Consider the following 22,293-nt stretch of genomic DNA (forward strand, 5'->3'; position numbering starts at 1 on the left):
GAAGAACGTGTGATACGCATCCACATACATCTTTGTTTTTTTTGAAGTCAGGCTGCAGTGGTTTTACTGACTTGTACACCGTCCACAAATAAACACAAGAAATTGATATTGAAATTTTTAAAATTGAACGGATTGAGTTTTGTATCGCCGTTATAAGCTTTATTTTCAATAAATCCAATTATGATTCTTTTCGGCAGTTGACCCAGTATGACATTATCTATCGACTGACCATGCACGCCACTGTTCAGGGTTGCGTTTTTCACCTCTACCCGTGTAAGCGGATACTTTGCTATGACTCAAAAAATCATTTTTTCGTTAGCTAATGAAATGCCCGGATTAACCCTTACGCGACGAACAAACAGTGTCGCCTCTGTTATGTGTACAGTATACGCAGAATCGGGATCCATTAGACAGAAGCTGTCACAAGAACGCACAAGACGTACACGTACCTCAATACCAACAAGTAGTAGTCTATCCATATTTAGCACATCCACGTGTAAGTAACCCAATAAATAAATTTTATTATTTGTCATAACTACTTGTCGTCTAAAGAAACCTACATCACCGGCATCAGTGTTATCCATTTTACCGGCCGTGTCATCATACCGTAATTTAATAACGTTTCAATATACGATCTGTATGCGTAGACGTTATTTGGTGGTGATACTGGTTTTTGATTGGAAAATACATCCACCTGATTGAACAGCGAATACATAAAATTATTCACACGGTCAACGATTGGTACTGACGCATCCTTCTCTAATGCCTTCATCGGTGTTATATTCACACGTAGACTCAGCATTGTATGCGCTAAATCTAAATATTCACAGTTGCCGGGAATCGTAAATTCTATTAGTACTTGATCGGTGAGTGACGAGATTGGCTTATACTGCACCCAATGAGAACTCTCAATTACCGTCTGTGTTGGCGGCAATTCAAAGAGTGATAATTTCGACTTCAACAAGTAACAAAAGTCAGTGTGTAGAAAAGCTATGTTTTTTTCTAGCCAGTATAGTGAGTAGGTATACCGTTTAAAAAGAGAGCCTTTTAGTTGACAAAGATATCTTTAGATACTGCTGATGATTCTGCTTTAGTTGTAGATTTCTTTCTCTTCTTCTTCTTTTTCTGCGTGGTTGACACACTCCTACCAGCTCCACGACCAGAGTCTGACTGCGCTTTTTGTGTCATTTGTGCCTTCTTATATTTAGCTTTTTTTTCTTATCACCCCCACCTCTTCCCCCTCTTGTTCATCCAGTGCCATGATTTTATTTATCATTTGTTCAGCTTTGCATTTGAGATTATCCCCACTTTCGCGCACGCGCTCACTTAACAGAGACGTGCTCGTCCCTCCTCACACCGTAGATATAACGGATCCCCGTATTGACAAGCCTCTGCAGTTTTAAGTCAAGTTCCTGAGTCAGGTCGCAGTAAGCAACTGAGCAATAGTCAATGAGGGGAAACAGGAGTGCTTGCACTAAATGTTGGCGCAATCTAAGGCTAGTGCTTTTCCCAAAAAATAGAGACGGTACATTAAAGAGTGAGCACGTTTACAAATTTGTGTAACGTGCTCTTTCCACGTAAGTTTGGAGTCAAGCACCAGCTCCAGGTTGCGCACCGATGATTCAAAGTTGACCTGGGCTCCTCCTATATTTATATAGGTGTTAGCAGTAGAATGTAGAGCGTTTATACAGTAGGGGGAACCCAGGACGATAGCCTTAGTTTTAGTTACATTTAGTTTAAGTCTATTCAGCGCAGCCCAGCCCATTATCCTCTCGGCGTTAGCGCTCATCCTGACAGAACAGGAGCCAAGTTCCTCGAGGTAGCATTTGCTGCAGATCTGCAGGTCATCCGCGTAGATTAGATGGGACACATCTGAATCTAGACAAAAACCAATATCATTGATGTACAATGAGAACAACAAGGGGCCTAAAACTGACCTCTGTGGGACACCGGTGTTTAGTGGTAGAAAGGCAGAGATCTCATTGCTGTCACCAATGACGGCCTGTTCTCTTCCCGAAAGGTAAGATGCAAGCCAGCGGATAACCAGCTTGGAGAAGCCGAAGGAGGATAGCTTTCCGAGTAGCCTGACGTGACACACCGTATCAAACGCCTTGCTAAAATCAAATAGAAGTAGAAGAGTGACCTTCTTCCTGTCTATCCCAAGCCTGACATCATCAGTCAGCTTAATTCAGCCGGACTGCGTGCTGTGGCCAGTGCGAAAACGAGTTTGGAAGTTGTCATAAAATCTTGTTCCAAGGTATTCAGAGATTTAATTGTGCACCAGCCACTCCAGCGCCTTGGATAGGAAACAAAGTAGAGAGATCGGACGGTAGTCTGTTACAGCTGTTGGAGAGTTGATCTTGTTTAATGCTCTTACGAGAGAGAGAGAGAGAGAGAGAGAGAGAGAGAGAGAGAGAGAGAGAAATAGATGCATATGCTGACATTACTTCTTCCGAATTCATACACTTTGCATAAAAAGTGCATCTGAGTATCGTGGCTGCGGGCGAAAAATACCGTTCTCACGGAAACTCGAGATATTTTTTGGTTATCTGATTTTTCTAGAGACCAAGTTTTCACACATTCCACACTTTTTAATAAATCTGAGATGCACTAAGTCGAAATATAAGATATGAAGGTGATAACTGGCGACTTCTGTCTCACGGTTTTGACAAAAAGTGCCAATGCAGGGCTTTTTGCTCTCCAGTCCTTGACCAACTCTCTCGGAGTAACCAAGTGCGGATATTTTTTTATATATAAACATGCTGATTTTGAGCGTCGCCGAACTTAACATGCGCGCGGTTTACCGGCATCGCGTTGTTACACCACCACCGCGCTGCGACCCTATGCTTCCTCAATATCTCGAGGAAGAGGTGTCTGGCAAGGAGGTTGCTGCTATATTGAATAGCAGCAGTCCTGTGAATGTGGCACCACTCATTTTACTGCAGCTGCTGTACCCGGAACTAGTGCCAGAAGTCGACGACGAAAGCGACGATGAAGAAATTGCCCGGGTATGGCAGGTCCGAGAGGAAGAAGATAATGCTGCGAGGGTAATGGCCAGACATGCCAAGGCTCAGGCTGTGGAGGAGGAGGAGGAAGTAGCGAGAATTCGACTATTACGCGATGCTGAAGAAGATGATGATAAGGAAATGGAGATAGAAAACAGGGCTGCCGAGCAGGAGGAGGAGGATCAAGTGTATGACTCTGGATTAGAGTCGATTGACAGCGACGCTGAGACCGTCGAAGACCGTCGAAATATCAGCGATAGTAGCAGTAGTAGTAGTGACAATGATGACGAACCATACGACCCGCTAAGAGACCGTGAAAAAGACGCCTGGTTACATAGGCTTCTCGGCATTCAAGGTCATCTATATCGGAGAAACCAAAAAATATTACGTCTAAAACAGCGAGAGGGTTTATTAAAAATTAAAAATAAAATACGCTGTGTGCGGGATCGTCGAGTGCGATTTATGCAAAATGTCACTCCCCCTGAACGACGCGCCCTTTCCGTACTACAAAGAGAACAACCGCGTAGAAATCGAGACTTTTGTTACGGCTGTGGTAGATTTTATTTAGTGCAGCGTGTGCGGTGGTAGTGGCGGTGTCAAGAATGCGGGTTCTGGTTGTGTCCAGATTGTAACACGGATCTGTTACACTGCCAAAAAATGAACTCATATAAAACATACCTAATAATAATAATTAAAAAACAAAGTGCTAGTATTAGTGATTAGTGTGTAAGTTTTAGTATAAATAGTGTAAACAACGCATAAACTGTCAGCAACATATCAACACATTATTATAAAAAAGATGAGAGAATTCAAAATTAATAATTGTGGGTGTGTGTGTGTATATATATATAATACACACACGCACACGCGTGTGTATGTGTGTATATATATATATATATATATATATATATATATATATATATATATATATATATATATATATATACGCGCGTGTGCGTGTGTGTATTATACGCGTGCACCTGAAAATCCCGTCAGTCGTCAGTCGACCGTCGTGGTGTTAACACCATAATGAGTAAGTTGCTCCGTAGCTCCCCAAAGTGCCTTCAAAAATCAGAGGGACTTTGGATAGATAGAGAACAGGGGAGCGATTCTCTCCAAAGTGTCTTGAGAACACAGAGGCACTTTGGATAGCCAGAGGGAGGAGAAAGACTCCTTCTAAAGTACAAATGGCACCATGGACTGTAAACAATTTCAGCCTTGGGCTGTCACTAGGCTGGGTGAGGGGTCAAGGTCAGTTTTGTTTACTTTCTCTATGGTGCCAGGGTACTACTAATATAAAAAAATGTTTCATAAAGATGAAGCTTCTCTATGATATAACTAATACATATATAAAAGTAGGATACTTTTTAAAAATCACAAAAATGTACATTAATACTTTATTTAGAATGGTGTCAACATATCTCGTGCATCACGGATACTGTGCAACTGCAGAATCTTTTGCCCACAGTACAGGACAAATTTTTCAAGAAGATCTACATTCTATTAAAAATAGACAAAGTGAGTTCTTTATATCTATTCTATCTTTGTACATTATTCGATTTCTTTACTTTAATGTTAAAAATATTTATTTATACTGTAACTTAAAAGGGAGACCATGCTCTGTGGGTGATGTATTTTGCTCAAAATGGTTTGAGTGGCCTTCTTTTACGTCTAACTGAAATCCTTGTAAAGGATATGTTCCAATGAGTCTTTGTACGGGACTTGTATGGTATTATTGGCTTATTTTATTGAATTGTTTATTACTAAGGTGAGTTTTAGCCCTCCTTTGGCCCCTCAACCCTCCTCCATTAGCACCCTCTGTGCCACCTTCTTAGCACCACTCATTTAAGTACATTGTGCAACTAGGGGGGCAAAATTGGATTTTTCAAGTGAGGATGATGTTAGCGGCTTACGGCGCCCTTGACTTCAGCTCGTGCTCAAAACATCATCCGAGTCTGATAAGTCCGATCCCCCCTTGATCATCGTGCTTTTTTCAATTAGGGCATGAATTGGCTCTTTACCGTTCATCGAAATGGAATGGGAAGTTGAGGATATTACAGTGTATACGGTAAATAAAAAAAATTTTAAAAAGTTTTCAAAATTTTACGAGGTTTTCAAAGTTTTTATAATGTTTTATAATCATAATTTACAAATTTTGAATCCCTAGGAAGAAAAAAATGTCCACTTGCTGCTATGAAAAACTCGATCGATTTCCATTCGTTTTTCATGCACGAAAAAGGGCTTTTTCCATGCACAAATTGTAAAAAATATGATATTATTCATGAGACATTATTCATTTTTCATGAGAATAAATGTCGTGTCTAATAATCTACATAATATTAAAATATTATTGATTATTTTTGTAAAAATTTCCCAACACTTCTTAATATATAGTAGCGCGATTCACCTCACTCCTAACGTCGCACTATGGGCGATTTCAGAAAAAGTATTGTCGCTATTTCTAAAATTTCAACATCATTTTGGGCGAAGCCATATACCTCTCTTGCTCGTCTATATTTAGTAGATATAGAGTAATCTGATATTATGGTATATCTTCCACCATTGGATCCTCTTCTGACTTTTCTGGTCGTCCTGTATTATGCTTTTTTTTTCGTCAGCCCATCTTATGAATTATAACGATATGTGATTTTGTGAATAGCGTGTATGATCTTCAATATATTTAACATATACAGGGGGTATGCCGAAAAAAAGTGATTCTAGCAAGGAAAAATTTGTAAGATGAATTTTTAAATTTGCGTATCTTTTTTAAAATAGAAATTTTGGCATTTCTTCGTTTGTCTATTTTTTTTTGTGCAAAAGTAATTATATGATATCACTCACGATTTATTCTCATAATTTTTGCACCTAATTTTAATAAAAAAAAAAAAAAAAAAACAACATAAAATATTTTTGGAAAGATGTGCATTAATTTGTCGGAAATTATGCTGTGATGAAACTGTGATCTTATTTTATTTATTTATTTTAAGTAAGTATTTATCGTATGCCACAGAAATTTATCGAAAAAATGCCACAGAAATTTATCGAAAAAATGCCACAATAATGAGTTTTATCAAAAACTTAGCCTAATTCTGTGGATTTACGGCAAAACGACTTTAATCAATTTTTTGTAGTTTTTAGATATTCACAAATTTAATTTTTTTTTTTGTAATATGTACTCAAGTCATTTTGCTTTTGAGTCACAGAATCATTTTCTTTTATTATGTTTGGCGACAGATTCTAATTTTTCAATATTTTAAAACTTACCGTTTGAACAATTTCGTAACTGAAATAGCACTTGCTTTTTAAAAATAACACTTTATAAAAATTACACTGTGTAAACAATAATATTTTGTAAAAAACAACACCTTGTGAAAAATAACATTTGCTTGCTTTTCAAAACTAGGATTTACATAAATATATATTCTTTAATTAGTTATGGGAAACAACGTCTTCTGTTAAAGTAGTGCATAGAGTATATAGATTTTATGCGCAATTTTTTAAAATGATTTTTCTTTTTGTAATATTTAAGTAATGTCAATTTTCGATAAATATGAAATTATTATGAATGCATATAAAAATAATATAAATATTATATAATATATTGATATGTACACTCATAATATTTAAATGATCAAAACATGACAATATTAAATATTACAAAGAGAAAAATCATTTTAGAAAATTGAGCATGAACTCCATATACTCTGTACACTACGATAACATTTGAAAAAATAATGACAAATAATTAAAAATAATAACAAATAAGATCACTTATCACTGTATCCATTTCCAAATAAAAATTAAATATAAATTAATAATAATCAATAATAATTAAGAAATTAAACAAAAACAAAATTCTTTTAGATAATATAAAAAAAAACAAATAATTGCAAATAATGACAGAAAAATTTATATAATTTTGACTATTAGTATTTTTTGTTATATCCTAATATTTCCTATTATCTGATATTATCTATATAAAGTAATGGTAAGTGGTACTTATATCATAACAATTTATGTACGTTATATGTGGGGAAAATAATAATATTTTATTTTATCAACAATTTTATGTGTGTTAACTTTGAAATCTTTCATGCTACAGAATGAAACTTCTCAGATTTAAAATTCCTCTAGGTTAGAATACTTTAAAATAACATGTTTTCTTGTTTATATAGTGCCGTATTATTAGAATATAATATTCGAAGCTAATCAAATTAGAGGTCCGTGATTTATGATAATTTTAAGTCCCGGATTCACGTTTCTTAGTACAATAGGTCGAAATAGATGAATGTTTCGGTTATGTAGGTAAAAAAAATCATTCATTAATTAAAAAAATAGTATATGATTGTCTCAAAAATTCCCAATTATTTTAAAATGCATTTTTATGGCATATTAATGCATTAACAAGTAGCTAAAATATCGTTTTCTTAAAATTTCGTACTTTTCATAGGTGCCCCGGCTCGCCATCATCAGAAAACAATATTCTGATATTTTTCCCTATATCTGAGAAGTACAACCTTCATTAAAAAAAAATATTAGGTCCCTGGCACTTTCCTGAGAGGCGCAATTTGATTTTGACAATACTTTTCCTGAAAACGCCCATAGTGCGTCGCTCGGTTAAAATATATATTGCAATAGTGATAAAATTCAAGTTTTGTTTAGATCTTTCTTCTTAATGTCAATTCCTACTAGAGGTAGAGGTAAAATATTTAAATAATAAACATTTAATACACGAAAATTACGCTATGATTTATAATGAAAGGTAAAATTTTGAAACTGTAAATATTAAAAAACTATGACAGTCAAAAAATAAATTTTAAATTCCAAATTTGAAACAAAAATACTCTAAACTCTTTTTTATTTATATTTCCTAATATTTGAAGTCAACATTTTCGATTTATACATTTTTTAATTTCATAATTTCAGTTTTTTATTTTTGCTTTTCATGCTTATTTTTTCGATTTTTAATTTTTCTAAATTTTAGACGTCAAGTTAAATTGATTATTTAATCACCGATTATCATGAAAATGAATACGCTAAAATTTTCTAGGTCAATTCGTTACTGTCGATGTGATATTTACAAGATTATTCACGCATATCTTTTGAACAAGTACAGTATCAGGCTAATTATGATTGCGGTGTTTTTGCAGTCGCTATTGTATTTAATATTTGCCTATGGAATTTCGAATTTAATATTAGTAAAATGAGAGAACATTTGATTAGAATGAATGATACATCAACTTTTATCATTTTATTTCTTTATCATTTATTCCAATCTCAAAAGATTATAAAAATAAAATTTATTTTGAAGGAATTGCTGAAATTTTAATTATAAAAAACCTTACTCACGCAATAAAATTTGCTGAATTTAAATTATACTTTGATAATATTAATATTGAGGTATGATATACAGCAATTATTGATTAACTCTTTTAGAAGCCAACACAAAGAAAAAGTAACTGCTAAAAATCAATCAAAAAATAATGTTGATAATAAAATAATAAGTTTAGCTGATAAAACAACTAATAATTGTATGTATAATTTTGAAAAAGAATTATACACATATATATATATATATATATATATATATATATTTATTTTTATACAAGAAAGGCTTCAACATTATTTACAGTTTATGAATAATACTTTTCAAACTTTTAAAAAATTTTATTAATTATTTATTGATTAATTTCCGATTCACCCCTTAGGAGCACTTAAGCAATTATACATCATTCTGATCACTTTCTGTTCATTTTCGGTATATTTCTAGTTCAATGCCGGTTATTTTTGGTTCACTTTCTTTTCACTTTTGATTTACTTCCAGTCTACTTCTAGGCAACTTCCGGTTTACCCCAACCTCTACGGAGGGATAGTTTTGGGAATGAAGTGAACTTATAGCCAGAGACTACTAGACACATTTTTATATAATAGAGGACAGTCAATTTCCGGTTTACCCCAACGCCTAAGCAGGAGCCCATGTAAAAAAATGCATAGACTATACAAAATTTGTGTTTATACGTTTATGCTTAAATGCTTAAAACACGAATGAGTATATATAAATTTTACACAATCAAAGCATTGTATTTACATAGAATTAATTTGTCATACATTTTTATAATTTTTGAATAATACGTTTGTTACATATCTATTACAATTTTTTTTCATACACATTTGGCGGTGGACAAATACGATTTTGAAAGAATACAATTTTGCCTTGTATTTGATTCAAAGGTAGAATTAAGTTATTATATCGTAATTAAAATTATAAAGTAATTGAAACGTACAGGTATTATTACATCACAAATATCTACTCGAACGCAAGGGTGGATTTCGTACTTAACAGTAAGATCTCGAACAAGTTCTTGTACAAATGTATAAACAATATTATTTACGCGATTATTTTTGCTTGAAGCTAAACTAAAATTTTATTGCTATCAATCACAATATTACTAAACGTTGCTGATGCACGCAATACATTTATTTGATTGTCATTTAATTAAATTCTTTTTACAGATCCAAGAACGTTAGCACCTTGATTTCGATCAATATCGAAGTCGTTAACATTCTCTCGTATACTTTTCAAGATCTGTAATGCGTTGAGCATTTTGATAGTATTTATAAGTTCAGCATCTACTTTATTTGGACCATGAATTATTTTTTTATAATAACCGTTAGCATCCTCAAAAGGAAAAGTAGACTAGACCCATAATGGGCTCCACAATTTAACGAAATGCGCAAGATGCCTCAGTATATGAATGAGCTTTTGTTTTTTCCATATAAATCTACTAATTCATCGGCAAACCAAGTTAAACTAATATCAGCTGTGTCTATTTCATTAGTATAAATTTTAGATTGCAACAGAATTCGGATACCGCATGAAAGAAGCAGAAAGTGGTCGAAGTACTTTTTCGGTAACAAGTTTTTTAATAAAACAGGAAAGTAATAAAGTAAAAAATCTCGTATTTCAGATGCCTTGAAAAATGTTCGATATTTTAAAGTTCGGGGTGTGAGCTACATAGTCTGGGGGCATGATATCTGAGATCGCGTTGTTTATTAAATTTCGCTATCGCGGATCTATGTAGATTGGTTTCGTTTGATTTTTTTGATGAAATTATAGTTTTGTAACCATAGTAACAACACCTGCGAGGACGCAGTGCATGTAATCAGGTATGAATAATTCGGCAATATCAAAATGTGGAATTAGTGCAGCTATAGTAGTTCCTTTTACATGTTTTTCGTGTTCCAAGTTATTATTCATGGCGTGTTGACCTTGTTTAATTATATTTTCGTGTGTTCGCATAAGCGGAGGTGGATCCAAATAAATATATACGTAGTTGTGACCATTTTCTGTTTCGGCTGAACAACCCTCATGTTCGCAATAAGAACATCCAAATTTTCCATTATGGGCAAAAATTAAATTTTGGGCAGGTGCTCTCGCAACAGCATCTAAACTTGCTACTGGCGCGATGACTTTGCTGTGTACCATTAGATTAGTTTCTTTGTTGTACCAATTGAATCTATTGTGACGGCCAAGTGCACGTCAAATGTCTAACGGCTAATTATTTACTAAATGTAATAAGATTATTGTTTCAGCAAGCTGCCAACGAGCGCCGAAACGAGCGAGAACGAGAAACGAGGCAAGATCGAGACAGAGAGAGTGAGAGCATAGGTAGCGCGGTTGCCGCCTGGCCGCACAGCGTTGGCCAGATATGACAACGATGTGCCGACGGCCGGGAGAACCGCGACTTGAGTTAGTCTCGCTGCGCTATCCACACGAGTAGCTCGCGCTACTGTATACGCGGATTTGTTGTGAGTCCTGCGAGCATCTTGAGAGCGAACGATATTCGTCCGTGCGTTACCGACGAGCTGCTGCGACGCCCGTCCGAACTGTACATCTCCACGTCCGAGACTGGACCACGTCCGTTGCGTCAAGTACTACTGCCACTACCGAGTTGTAAGTACCTGCACTCTCACTCTCTCACGTCGACAGGGTAATATCTCTCGTCTCTCTTTATCGTTCGTCGAAGTGTGCGGCGTTTGCACCACCGTGTATAGTTACAGTTGAATATACATTTCTTTATCTAAACTTCTCGTGTGTTATTTCCTATGACCCGACCTACGCCGCCTCCGCGGGCTCGTGTAAAAACACGTGCATGATCTGAGTCGGCCGAGCCGTGCCTTCTGCACGCCCGACGTTACTTTACAATAAACAGGGCCCTTCTGGCCCTGGTTATAACACGGCAGGACAGTATTAACCGAGTGTTATAAATGGCGCCCCAAAACGTGTGTCAAGGTCAAGCGATTTAACTAGCGAGTATACGAAAATTGTACAGCGGCTACTCGTGCTACAGTGTCGACACATTGTAGACGTAAGTGAGACTCGGGGAAAAAAAAAATTGACCGCAACGGTAGGAAGTATTAGACAGCGTCGAATAATACGCGCAGTTTAACTTTGTAGCGGCAGGCATCAGCCTTCAAAATTCGAAACGGTCAACGACCGAGCGGCCAGCGACAGCGAGTGTATACATTGTTTACATCGCGCGCCGCGAACCGAGAGCTCGAATGCTTACAGTTTCGCCCGTTAGACAGGGAATTTTTGGCTGAGTGCGAGTGAGACGGATGAACTATAGTCAGTATAGGAATTCAAACTATTGTATGGATTTTTGAGAATTCTTTTTGCACTCTGATGCAATTTTTTACACTTGACTACTGTTTAAGTCGTAATCTCGCAATTCAACAAATTGTTGTGTTATTAGGAATGTAAGGCATAAATCGCGATAATAATTTAGAAAAATTTCGCGAGATCTTGAGCCTGGTTTTGTGAGAAAAAAAATAGCTGCGTAGTTGAGTACAGAAACGTACGAATAAAAATACATATACAATCAACACACAGCCGCTCCGGCGTATAATTGCTTTTTCGAATCGCGTAGAAATTTTTTTTTGCATGATAGAGGGAGTTAGTAACATTTAAATTCGCAAATAATTTATTAAAGTGGAATTGTTTTTTTTTTTTTACAAATTAGTAAGTTTTTTTTCTCTTTCTCAGATTTTAAAAACTTGTAGCACAAAACGTGTGTGATTACTTGCTCTGTCAGGCAATTTATCGCGGTTCAAAAACAAATCATTGTTACCGTTATAAAAATTTAATGGAGTGATTAAAATTAAATCACACGTATTAATCGAAAAAGCAAACGTGTGTTCCAGTGTCGACAACTAGGTATTAAATTCACTTTGAGAGTAACTTGGATTGTTGAATCCTGAGTTTTTTTGGTTGTGCTGAATTTGACTCGGCTCTGCTTCTATTAAATGTCAGAATACTCAACGAGCACAATGTCTTTAACTGGCTCGTACATAGACTTAAGCAGATCGCATGTAGCGATACAAGACCACGTAAGATCGATGGACGCGAATACGTTAGGTCAAGCGTTAGATTTCTTAGGTTTGCAGGATAGGGGGGCTGATGAAGACAGAATGCGTCGATTGTTTAGGTGCCTAGCAGGTGACTACGCGCCAGAATACTTCGCTAACCCTGTTAAATTCGGAGGAGTTATTTAGGTCGCGGGCGACACGACGAGCGTCGTACATAACAAACTATATCCCTCAAGAAGTCAGCGGCATATTTGAAGAAGAAGAGCGGAACGCGAATCAAATAAGCCTAAGAATTTTGCACCAAAGAAATGCAATCAGCAATCCTTATGCTGAAAGCCAGGAGCAACAGGCGTATCAGCCTACGGATTGCAGCAATCCAAGCGGCGTCGAAAACGAATTCAGCTGGTTGGAACCAGTAACAATAGGGTTCGGTCAACCGCTACATAGAGAACAGGTTCGACAACCGTTAGCAACAATTTTCGGTGGTAATCCGTGCGATAATACTAGCATGGTAGGGAATGACGTTGTTGAGGAAAGCCTCGAAAGTCCAGTTCAAATAAGAATAGACGTGAATCCCCCAGAATTAGCGGATGAACAAGAGAGCACATCGAACGTCGATTCCCTTATGTATTTAGCCAGCGACGGCTGCACATACAACTTACCGAGGAGAGTCGTCGACGACCTATTAAAGAAAGACGACGAAATCGCACAGTATAAGAAAATACAAGATGAGGCGTGCGAATATATAAAGAAATTACGTATAGCTAACAGCGCTCAGAGAGAGCCCCCAGCGTGTAGTACCCGTTTAAGAACATCAGAATTTACACGGTCGAAAGAAGATGCACCACCATCAGTAGGGTCCAAGAGTAAACACGTAGATTTTAATGAGACGTACACGACCAGGTATTTCGAACCAACGAACAAGAATCTCTCAACTTCAGAGTTAAAATTGATTTTCGGTCGAATGGAATTCGAAACTCTAAACGAATTCAAGAGTAAAGCTGTGAGTGCCGAGAAATGGACGAGAGCAAAATCACGTTACAAGCCACCCCCTACTCCGGAGAAATCTATGCTACCAGGAGCGGCTTATAATCCACAGGAGAAGGCAAAGAATAAAAATCAGCCGGCGATAGCAGCTATCTGTCCAACGGATGCAAAGGAGCCACCCCTCTGGTTCAAGACTTGGGTCAACAACAATTACCCTTCAATAGCAAAGAAGGATAACTACGGCCGTCAGAACCAAAAAGGGTCCAATAGATCTACCCAGGGTAAGAAGAAAACCTTTGGGGAAAATCAGCATACGAAGTCCACAGTGCCGACAGATGTGAAAAATAAGTCCGACTCCAAGGAGGCCAATAAACCGTCTGGAAATTCGAGTGACTCAGCAAACAAGGAAAAAAGAGAACTAGCTTGCTGGACTTGTAAGTCACCGGGCTTTACGAAGAAGACGTGTCCCAATTGTGCGGGAAAAGCCAAAGGGGAACAGTAAGCGAGATCCGTACTGACCCCGAGGTTAATTCAGGGATCTCGGCATCACAGTCGACTGAACAACTAAATCCGACTGCAATAGCACACTATGCAGCGACCAGTAGTAACGCTGTTTTATCCGACCAGCGCTGGTGGCTGCAGGTGCAGGTAGGTGAATTCAGGGTCAGGGCCCTTTACGACCCAGGAGCCACTCAAACTTGCATCGGGGCTACGTTCGTACAACTAGCCAGTGCATGTAACGCAGAAATAAAACCATGTGACGGAATAGTCGCCTGCATGGCGGACGGTAAAACCTCAATGGTGACTGGAACAGTCGACTTGCCCTTCACGATCGGTGGACAAACCAGGACGCTTACTACTCTAGTAGTACCTGACTTACGTGAAGGATGCAATTTAGGCGCGGACTTCGTTCTACAGTTCGACGCTAGGCTTAACCCTCGTGAACGAACGTTAACGGTTGACAATTCAACCGAAGTCATAAACGCCTGTGAAGCGGTAACAGACGGAACCACTCGTCCGGTCTTAGCTTCGATTGGCCTGCAGGATTTGCATGAAGGCCAGAAACGGATGTTAGAAGAATTCCTCGATCGGTTAATTCCTAAAGATGATGGGCCGCTCGGCTTTACGAACTTGGTGGAGTTCGATCTAGAGGTAGAGACATGTCGTCCGATCAAGCAAAAATTCTATCCGGTTTCGAAGAAACTCGAAGAAATGCTCTTTTCTCAAGTAAGAGAGTTACTAGCAGCAGATATCATCGAGCCTTCGTTCAGCGACTGGGCTAGTCCCGTCGTGAAGGTGAAAAAGGGGAACAATGGAAAGCGTCGATTGTGCATCGACTTCCGCAAATTAAATAAAGTTTCCAAAGTAAGCGCTTACCCCCTACCTTTCATGGATACTATCTTGAGTAAGCTTCAATGTGCTCGTTACATATCGACGATAGATCTGAGCAACGCTTACCATCAGATAAAAATAAAAAAGGAAAGTCGACCGTATACAGCATTCAAGGTCCCGGGAATGGGGTTGTTCCAATGGAAACGTCTCCCGTTCGGCTTAGCTGGTGCTCCTGCCTGCTTCCAGCGTATGATCGATTCCTTAATTACGCCCGATCTCGAACCACACTGTTACAGCTATTTGGACAATATTATCGTCTGTACCGAAACGTTCGAAGACCATTTAAAAGTCTTAGAGATCGTGCTGACGAAGCTAGCCAAAGCACGATTGACTATAAATCGAGAGAAAAGTCATTTTTGTCAATCGGAAGTGCGCAGCAGACGACTGTGAAGTTACTGATCAAGTAGACAACTTTTTTTCACCGTCTTGTGGAACAATTCTGCTTTTCCGCCTATTCCGCGTAGATTAAGGAACTCGCCCCATCTTATTGAATACAGTTTATATTAATAAATTGTGATGTTTTTCGTGGTTTTGTTTAAACTCAATAAATACCCCATCTCCATGATATTCTTTGTGTGATTTCTTCGGCATTCTTTATCATTAACAATTTGCAGTGGTCTAACCTCGGATGATCGAAAATTTTTCGATTGACGTGTGAAATTGCCGATAAATGTGAAATTGGCTAATGCGAACTTGATCCGGACAATCAATCGATATCGATTTGTTTACATACAAAGATTTCTCTGAAAAGTTGACGCTCAATGTGAAGTTGGCTAATGTGAAGTAGCTGTTTCAATTGACAAGACGTTAGAAAAAAATTCGAGCTAATTTCTGTGCAAAATGATGCAGTTTTTATTATTGTGGAAAAAGTGGATGCCTCTTTGGCGGTCGGTGATTCGGTAAAATTTTTGTGGCCAGAAAATGCACGGAAGCAGAGGGAGTTCTCCGGAATCACTATTGGAAAAAGTGGTGAGTACTGAAATTTCATTGACTAAAAATATCTATCGTTTGTAATATAACCGAATTATTATAAAAATGTGATTAAATTTTACGCGATGAAATCAATTAAAAATTCACGACATACATAAAGGTTATTTTTTTCTAAATAGCTATAAGTAATACGTCCTGCACAAAACAAGGGGATGTACTCTAAAATAATTCGCAGTGACATGCTTATCACGGCATCCTTGCAAATTAAGCAGAAAAGTTCGACAAATATAAATCACACAGCAACAGTCACGCGTGAGACAATCAAATTTAAAGTTTGCTTCGTCCCTGAAACGGTCCGCGAAGGATTAATATGCGAACGCGAAGGATTCGAGACCCGAGGTTAGTAAAGTGGGAGAGAAGCACATTCGAAGAGTGATAGCAGTCTTTGATCCGCCCGGTAATATCTATTGAGTGGACAAAAGACCTCCCTAACCTCTGTAATGGCTGAGCCACCAGAGGAGAGCTGCTCGTGTGTAGAGGGAGATGAGTAGGGTATTCCCACTACGCATATCCCGCACACTTAGGTAAACCACGCAGCTATTAGACTGATGTGTGAGGTACTACCATCTCACCATGAGTCTAGAACCAGATGCGCCATCTAAATGCAGGGTACTACCATCTTACACCGGTGACACACCTGATGGGGGGATGGGAGTGGGTAATGCTAAACAAGGGTTAACATAGTTTATAGTGTTTTAAATGTCTCTCATTTATTTATTCAATCATTCAATATTCAATTATAAGCAATGCTGGATCTCAGTCTACAAGGAGAGGGAGTGGACTGCACACATACTCTTCGAGAGCCTGGGGCTCATGGACTACTGGGTATGGTGGAGACCGGAGCAAGCAGCGAGTACTACCATTCGCACGTTGCTCAGTTAAGAGCCAGATCATGAATGCTCGCTGCTGGCTCCGGGGCTCTTTATATACCCGGGATGCTCCCTCTCTGTCTCCCTGTGTTATCTGCGCGCATGCCCTTTACCAGCGCTTAGGTAGACTATTTACATGTAGCTACTATCGCCACTCGGTCGGTAACTTGCCTACGCCAGGCAAGTTATCTGTTGCTGTTCTCTTATCCCCCGGGCTGGGCCTGCCGTCTCAATGTCCCCCAATAAAAAATTTTTTGAGACGGCACTGGGCCGATGAAAAACAATTTTTTATTTGTAAGGAAAGGCGGGAAGGAGGACAGCAACAGAGTACAATAGTATGCGCTCATTTTTTATAAATTTATTATAGTTGAAAAACAATTTAAAAACATAAAAAACTCTTTTTTATAATAAAATTAACTTAATAAACAAAAATTGGCGTCGTTGCCATCGTCAAAAAAGAAATAATAAATAAAAAGTATAATTGGAAGTGAATGCCGTCTTCGGCAAACGCCTCGTACTCGGCGACTGTGGCTTCGCCGATCTCCGCTGCTGCGTGTACCTTGCGGATTATCTCCGCTATTGTCAGATCGGTGGTGCACGTAGCGGTCGGAGTGGATGGAGCTGTCATGGCGGGGGCTGCCCTTCGCGCCCTCTTCTCCTTGAGTAGGCGCCAGACAGCGTTTGAGTGTCACTGGTCTGGTTTGCTGGCGGGGCGGGGGGCAGGGCGCCTCTTCTAACGACTGCTGTGGTTGTGCCGGTTGATTCGGCTGCTGCAGTGTTGGGAGCCCTGGTAGCCCCAGGTTGGCTCTGGCGGCGTTGTCCAGCGGGGGCAGGTGCACCACGGTGACGATGCGTGGCGCGGCAGCGGGTTTGGCTGGTTTTGGCCTGGCTGGGATGTACCGTCGTGTGATCAGTACCTTGCTTGCTGTGGCCGGGTCAGTAGTAGTAAGTAAGCCGGTATGGCGAGACATAACAAATGACGTCATCACTGGCGCATCCTTATCTTATCAATGTAAACAAGTCATAAAGATAAGGTGTCATGTTTCTAAACAGGTAATTAAGATAAGGGTATCATGTTTATACACGTGTAATTAAGATAAAGATATCATGTTTACATAAACAAAGAAGATATCTTTACCACAATAATAAACAATGACGGTACTTTACAAGTAATAAAGATAAGATAAGGTATCATGTTTATAAACAGTTAATTAAGATAAGGATATCTTGTTTATACGTGTGTAATTAAGATATCATGTTTACATAAACAAAGAAGCTATCTTTACCGCAATAATAATCCATGATGATACTTTTTTTATTATGAAAACAGGTAATAAAGATAAGGTATCGCCAACGTCTTAAGCATTTATCTTGTAAAGATAAATATGGATTGTTACTGACGTCATGTACACCTCTTATGACGTCATAAGATAATGAGATTTTTATGTATGATGAGTTTGTAGTACGTTTATAGAAATATTGTGGTCCTAAAAAGGACCGATTTTAATTGATAAATAAAAGTAGAATAAGACTTTATTGTTGCTATCCCCAATCAGTGTTGTTGTGTCCTTGATATTTGGAATCTTTATTTGCTTCCTTGTCAGGACAATAACTCCTGTACCCTTCTTTTTTCGGGAATGATCCAGTATTGGAAGAATATTGAGGTAGATACTTTTGGAATCCAGAAGCCGGTTTATATTTCACTTCCTCTCGACGTGAACCTTCGTTCTTCTTCTTGTCCATATTGTGTTTGTCTATATTACGATTCTGACTCGTCAAGTGTACGCGAAGCAATGAGAACATACTTATGCACAGTTGATATTTATAGAGAGTCGTAAGGAGTGGCAGTAGGGTGGGAGGTTTAGATGATGTCACAAAAAGTGAATTTTAATATTTTCTGGTTTATTACAAGATAGGAAGACATACAGGGTGGGCCATTTTAATCAAACCAGTCTAATAACTCCTAAATTAAGCCATGAACAGAAAAATTGTTCAGATGAAAGTTGTCCAGGATCAAGGGGGACATCTTTTTGTACAATTAGTTTTGACCTTGAACTCAAATTTCAAGGTCATTTGAAGGTCAAATTTTTTTTAAAAATAGGTACCCCTATTTTTGATAGCAGATTCGGAAAGAATAGGAAATTTTACGTCCGAAACGGTATTTGAAAATTTTTTTCATGACCTTCACAAGGTCATTTCAAGGTCAAATGTTAAGAAATACTGTAATTGTTATTTAATCGCATTTTCTGATAGAATAATCGCAGTTAATGTACTTTTATGATGAATATTCAAACCCAATGTGACAATGACCATGAAAATATTTACCTTGAAAACAAAATAATTCCCTAATTTCAGCGCTACCCAGGAACAACGGCGTGGACGTATTAGGATTATGTTCCCTTTGGGGTGCTTTTTTAACGTGAGTCTCCTTGCCTCTCACTGGGGTGCTTGTTTACTGTAAGTCCCCTTGCCTCTCACTAGGATGCTTGTTTAACATTCGTTAACAAATGTTTAGTGGTCAAAAGTAAATTTTGAAGTAAACATGATAATTTTAAATATCTGAGTTCTTAATGGGAGTAGGAAATGGAACGTTAAAAATCAATGTTGTCAATTCATTCACGATCGAAGCAGAGTCAAGTAAAAGTTTAACGTTTCAAAAGCGTAAAAAATGGTTAAACAATAAAGGTAGGATGTTAAAAAATACATTATTTAAGATAAAATATTAAACAGCAGTTTGCTTTTGTAATATTAAAAAAAAAATTTAATAATTGTATTTGCCAAAGTGCATCATTTCCAGTTTAGATGTTTTTTTTAAGTTGAATTTCTTTAATCTAATATGAATTGTAACGATTGTTCTCACGCCTTCTTCAATTTAAATCACAATGTCTTAACGTAAGAAAATAAGAAGTTACAAATTTGATTTAAAAATTATACAGTTTGAAAATTCCTCCTTTTTTTGTTGTCACTTTCTTATTTTGGTTTAGTTTAAATTTCAATAAAGAGTGAATGTAAATAAAATAGTTTTTCTTATTATAAACAAAATTTTCAACATGGACGATTATCAATCCAATGAAATTGTTGATATGATAATGATCTTAGGCGAAACCCAAAACAATGCTAGAGCCGCGGTGCGACTCTACGCTGAACGCTTTCCTCTAAGAAGGCGTCCTACTCACGACACATTACTCAGATTACTTCGAAGAGCTCGTGATACAACGAAAATGATCCTAATGTTATAGCCGCCTTAGCAGCTGTTCATCTCAATCCACAAATTAGTAGTCGACAAATTGAAAGAGAAATCGGTATACCACGAAGAACAGCATTGAGAATTCTCAGTAATCTCCACTATCACGATTACCACATAAGATTAGTTCATGAGCTGAGGCCACGCCATTTTCTAATGCGTATTAACTTTTGCCAGTGGGCTTTATGAGTTTTACAAAATGATCCAGATTATTTCAGATTTGTTATGTTTTCTGACGAGGCTATATTTCGCAGTGATGGTCAATTAAATAGGCATAATAGTCACTACTGGTCACCTGTAAATCCCCACTGGTACAGGGCTATTGACCATCAAAACCGATGGAGTGGTGTGGTGTGGGATCATTAATGGTTACCTGATTGGGCCATATTTTTTAAGGTCAAAATGTTAACCAGAATAGCTATTTGGCATTACTCAGAGATCGACTGCCAGAGCTTTTAGAGGATGTTGACTTTCGGTCGTTTCGAACGTAAAATTTCCTGTTCTTTCCGAATCTGCTATCAAAAATAGGGGTACCTATTTTTAAAAAAAATTTGACCTTCAAATGACCTTGAAATTTGAGTTCAAGGTCAAAACTAATTGCACAAAAAGATGTCCCCCTTGATCCTGGGCAACTTTCATCTGAACAATTTTTCTCTTCATGGCTTAATTTAGGAGTTCTTAGACTGGTTTGATTAAAATGGCCCACCCTGTATGTACAAAGCGTAATGACAAAAAATAGCATGTATATTTATACTTTAATTATGGCAGTATAAATGTCTTTATATATATCAAACAATTGAAAAGCAGCTATTTCATATAAGATTATATTTAAAATTATTTCCTCAATAGTATCTTTAAACTTGTCGTGAATTATAATTTTAATATTTTCAGTGTATAAAGTATAATATTGTTGAAACATCTCATACGTCTTTAGTATAGAATTAGGGTCTTTCTCAATACCATCGTTTTTAATACAGTCAATTATAAACTTCTTAATATGAGAAACAATTTCATTCACTTTATCAACACACTCTTCAAGTTTACTCATACGTTCGTCAATACACTGTGAGACAGGTTTTAACCCGTTAAAAGTGACTTGCTGCATGCATATCGATGGTTGATGATAAGCTGTTTTTTGTTTCTTTGCTCGTGGTGGTTGATGACGTAGATTCTCACCATCAGTAACAGTAGCAGTAGCAGCAGCAGCAGCAGCACCAGTGTAGTCATTGAAACGGGAAGCACTAACTGTATGCAGTACATCATCGTTTTCTTCGTCAATCAAAAGATTTGGAAAGATGGATGTTCCGACAGGTCTTTCTTCTATCAATATGGATTTGGTATTGTATGAAGAAGTAAACATCAGATCATGATTTTCCATGTACACCTTCGTTGGTCGAGCGTATTCACTTTGGAATCTGTACGCATCTTGGAAATAGCAATTTATAAGATCAAAGTAATTCTTGAAGACCTTCCAGCCAGATGCATCAAATTTGACGGATTTAAAACATGTTGTAGACGTTGAGAGTTTCACCACTGGTCGATAGCTTCCCTAGTAACTTTCTAAGCCAAGAGTAACGCGTTTCGAGTTTGACTTATTAATGGCATAGGACGTGGAGAGCAGCATATTTGGCAGAACGTTCTGCACACGAGATGGAGCACTGACACTTGATTGGGCCATGGTACGAAAAAACAAGAGGCACAATATACAGAGTTACACTTAGCAAACGATCTCTCAAACTTTCACGAAAGAACTGATGGAGCTCCTCACTCTTCAATCTCTTTTATACATTTTACCCCCCACTACCTCAAAGTAAAATGATCGAATGCAGTGGGGAGAGATTTTCTGCGCGTGTATTCTCAGAACTTCATAAAGGAAGTATCATATTCGTTAACCGTCAAAGGCTACGGTTACATTTCTCCGAGTTTTTAAGAACAGGATGTTTACTCTACTACTGCTACAACCGTCAGTTTTATCAGCTTCTCTTTCTCTTACAGATAAAGATTGAAATGAAATATAAAACTAAACAGTAAATATCACCGGATGTTAGTATTATAACCGTTAATAAATGCCGATGTATGTGTACTTAGAACTATACAGTGAGGTGTGATGCAACAGGAAAAAATATATCATAGTACTACAGTATGGAATTAAAGGAATGAGTAAGGCTCTATAAATGAAAACATTTTTTATATTATGAAAGATTACACTTTATTCATATTTTTTACTACATGATATCTGACAATTATTATTATTACTTTACATACATTCTCGAAGTACATGTTTGATTACAAAATCCTGAGCCACGCGAGGCTTCACTTCCAAACCTCCTAACATCTTTCGAGCGTACATGATGATTATTATTTCGTAACAGCTTTTTATAGAACGATACAACTACGGCATCATTTTTTCGTGAATCTCGCGAGAACTTATGACAAA

At 37.5% G+C, this 22,293-nt stretch overlaps 1 protein-coding gene across 4 annotated transcripts in view; it reads left to right on the plus strand.

Annotated features, from left to right (window-relative positions):
- LOC100116705 (ran-binding protein 9) overlaps window positions 1-22,293 on the plus strand; it is a 303,718-nt gene that overhangs the window by 88,973 nt on the left and 192,452 nt on the right. For all 4 annotated transcript variants that reach the window (XM_032601497.1, XM_031923993.2, XM_031923995.2 and 1 more), the window contains one exon: window positions 4,411-4,523. In XM_032601497.1, coding sequence (XP_032457388.1) covers window positions 4,411-4,523 — 113 coding nt within the window. The remainder of the gene's footprint in view (window positions 1-4,410; window positions 4,524-22,293) is intronic.

The sequence above is a fragment of the Nasonia vitripennis genome (genome assembly GCF_009193385.2).
Source record: "Nasonia vitripennis strain AsymCx chromosome 2 unlocalized genomic scaffold, Nvit_psr_1.1 chr2_random0004, whole genome shotgun sequence".
NCBI lineage: Eukaryota > Metazoa > Arthropoda > Insecta > Hymenoptera > Pteromalidae > Nasonia > Nasonia vitripennis.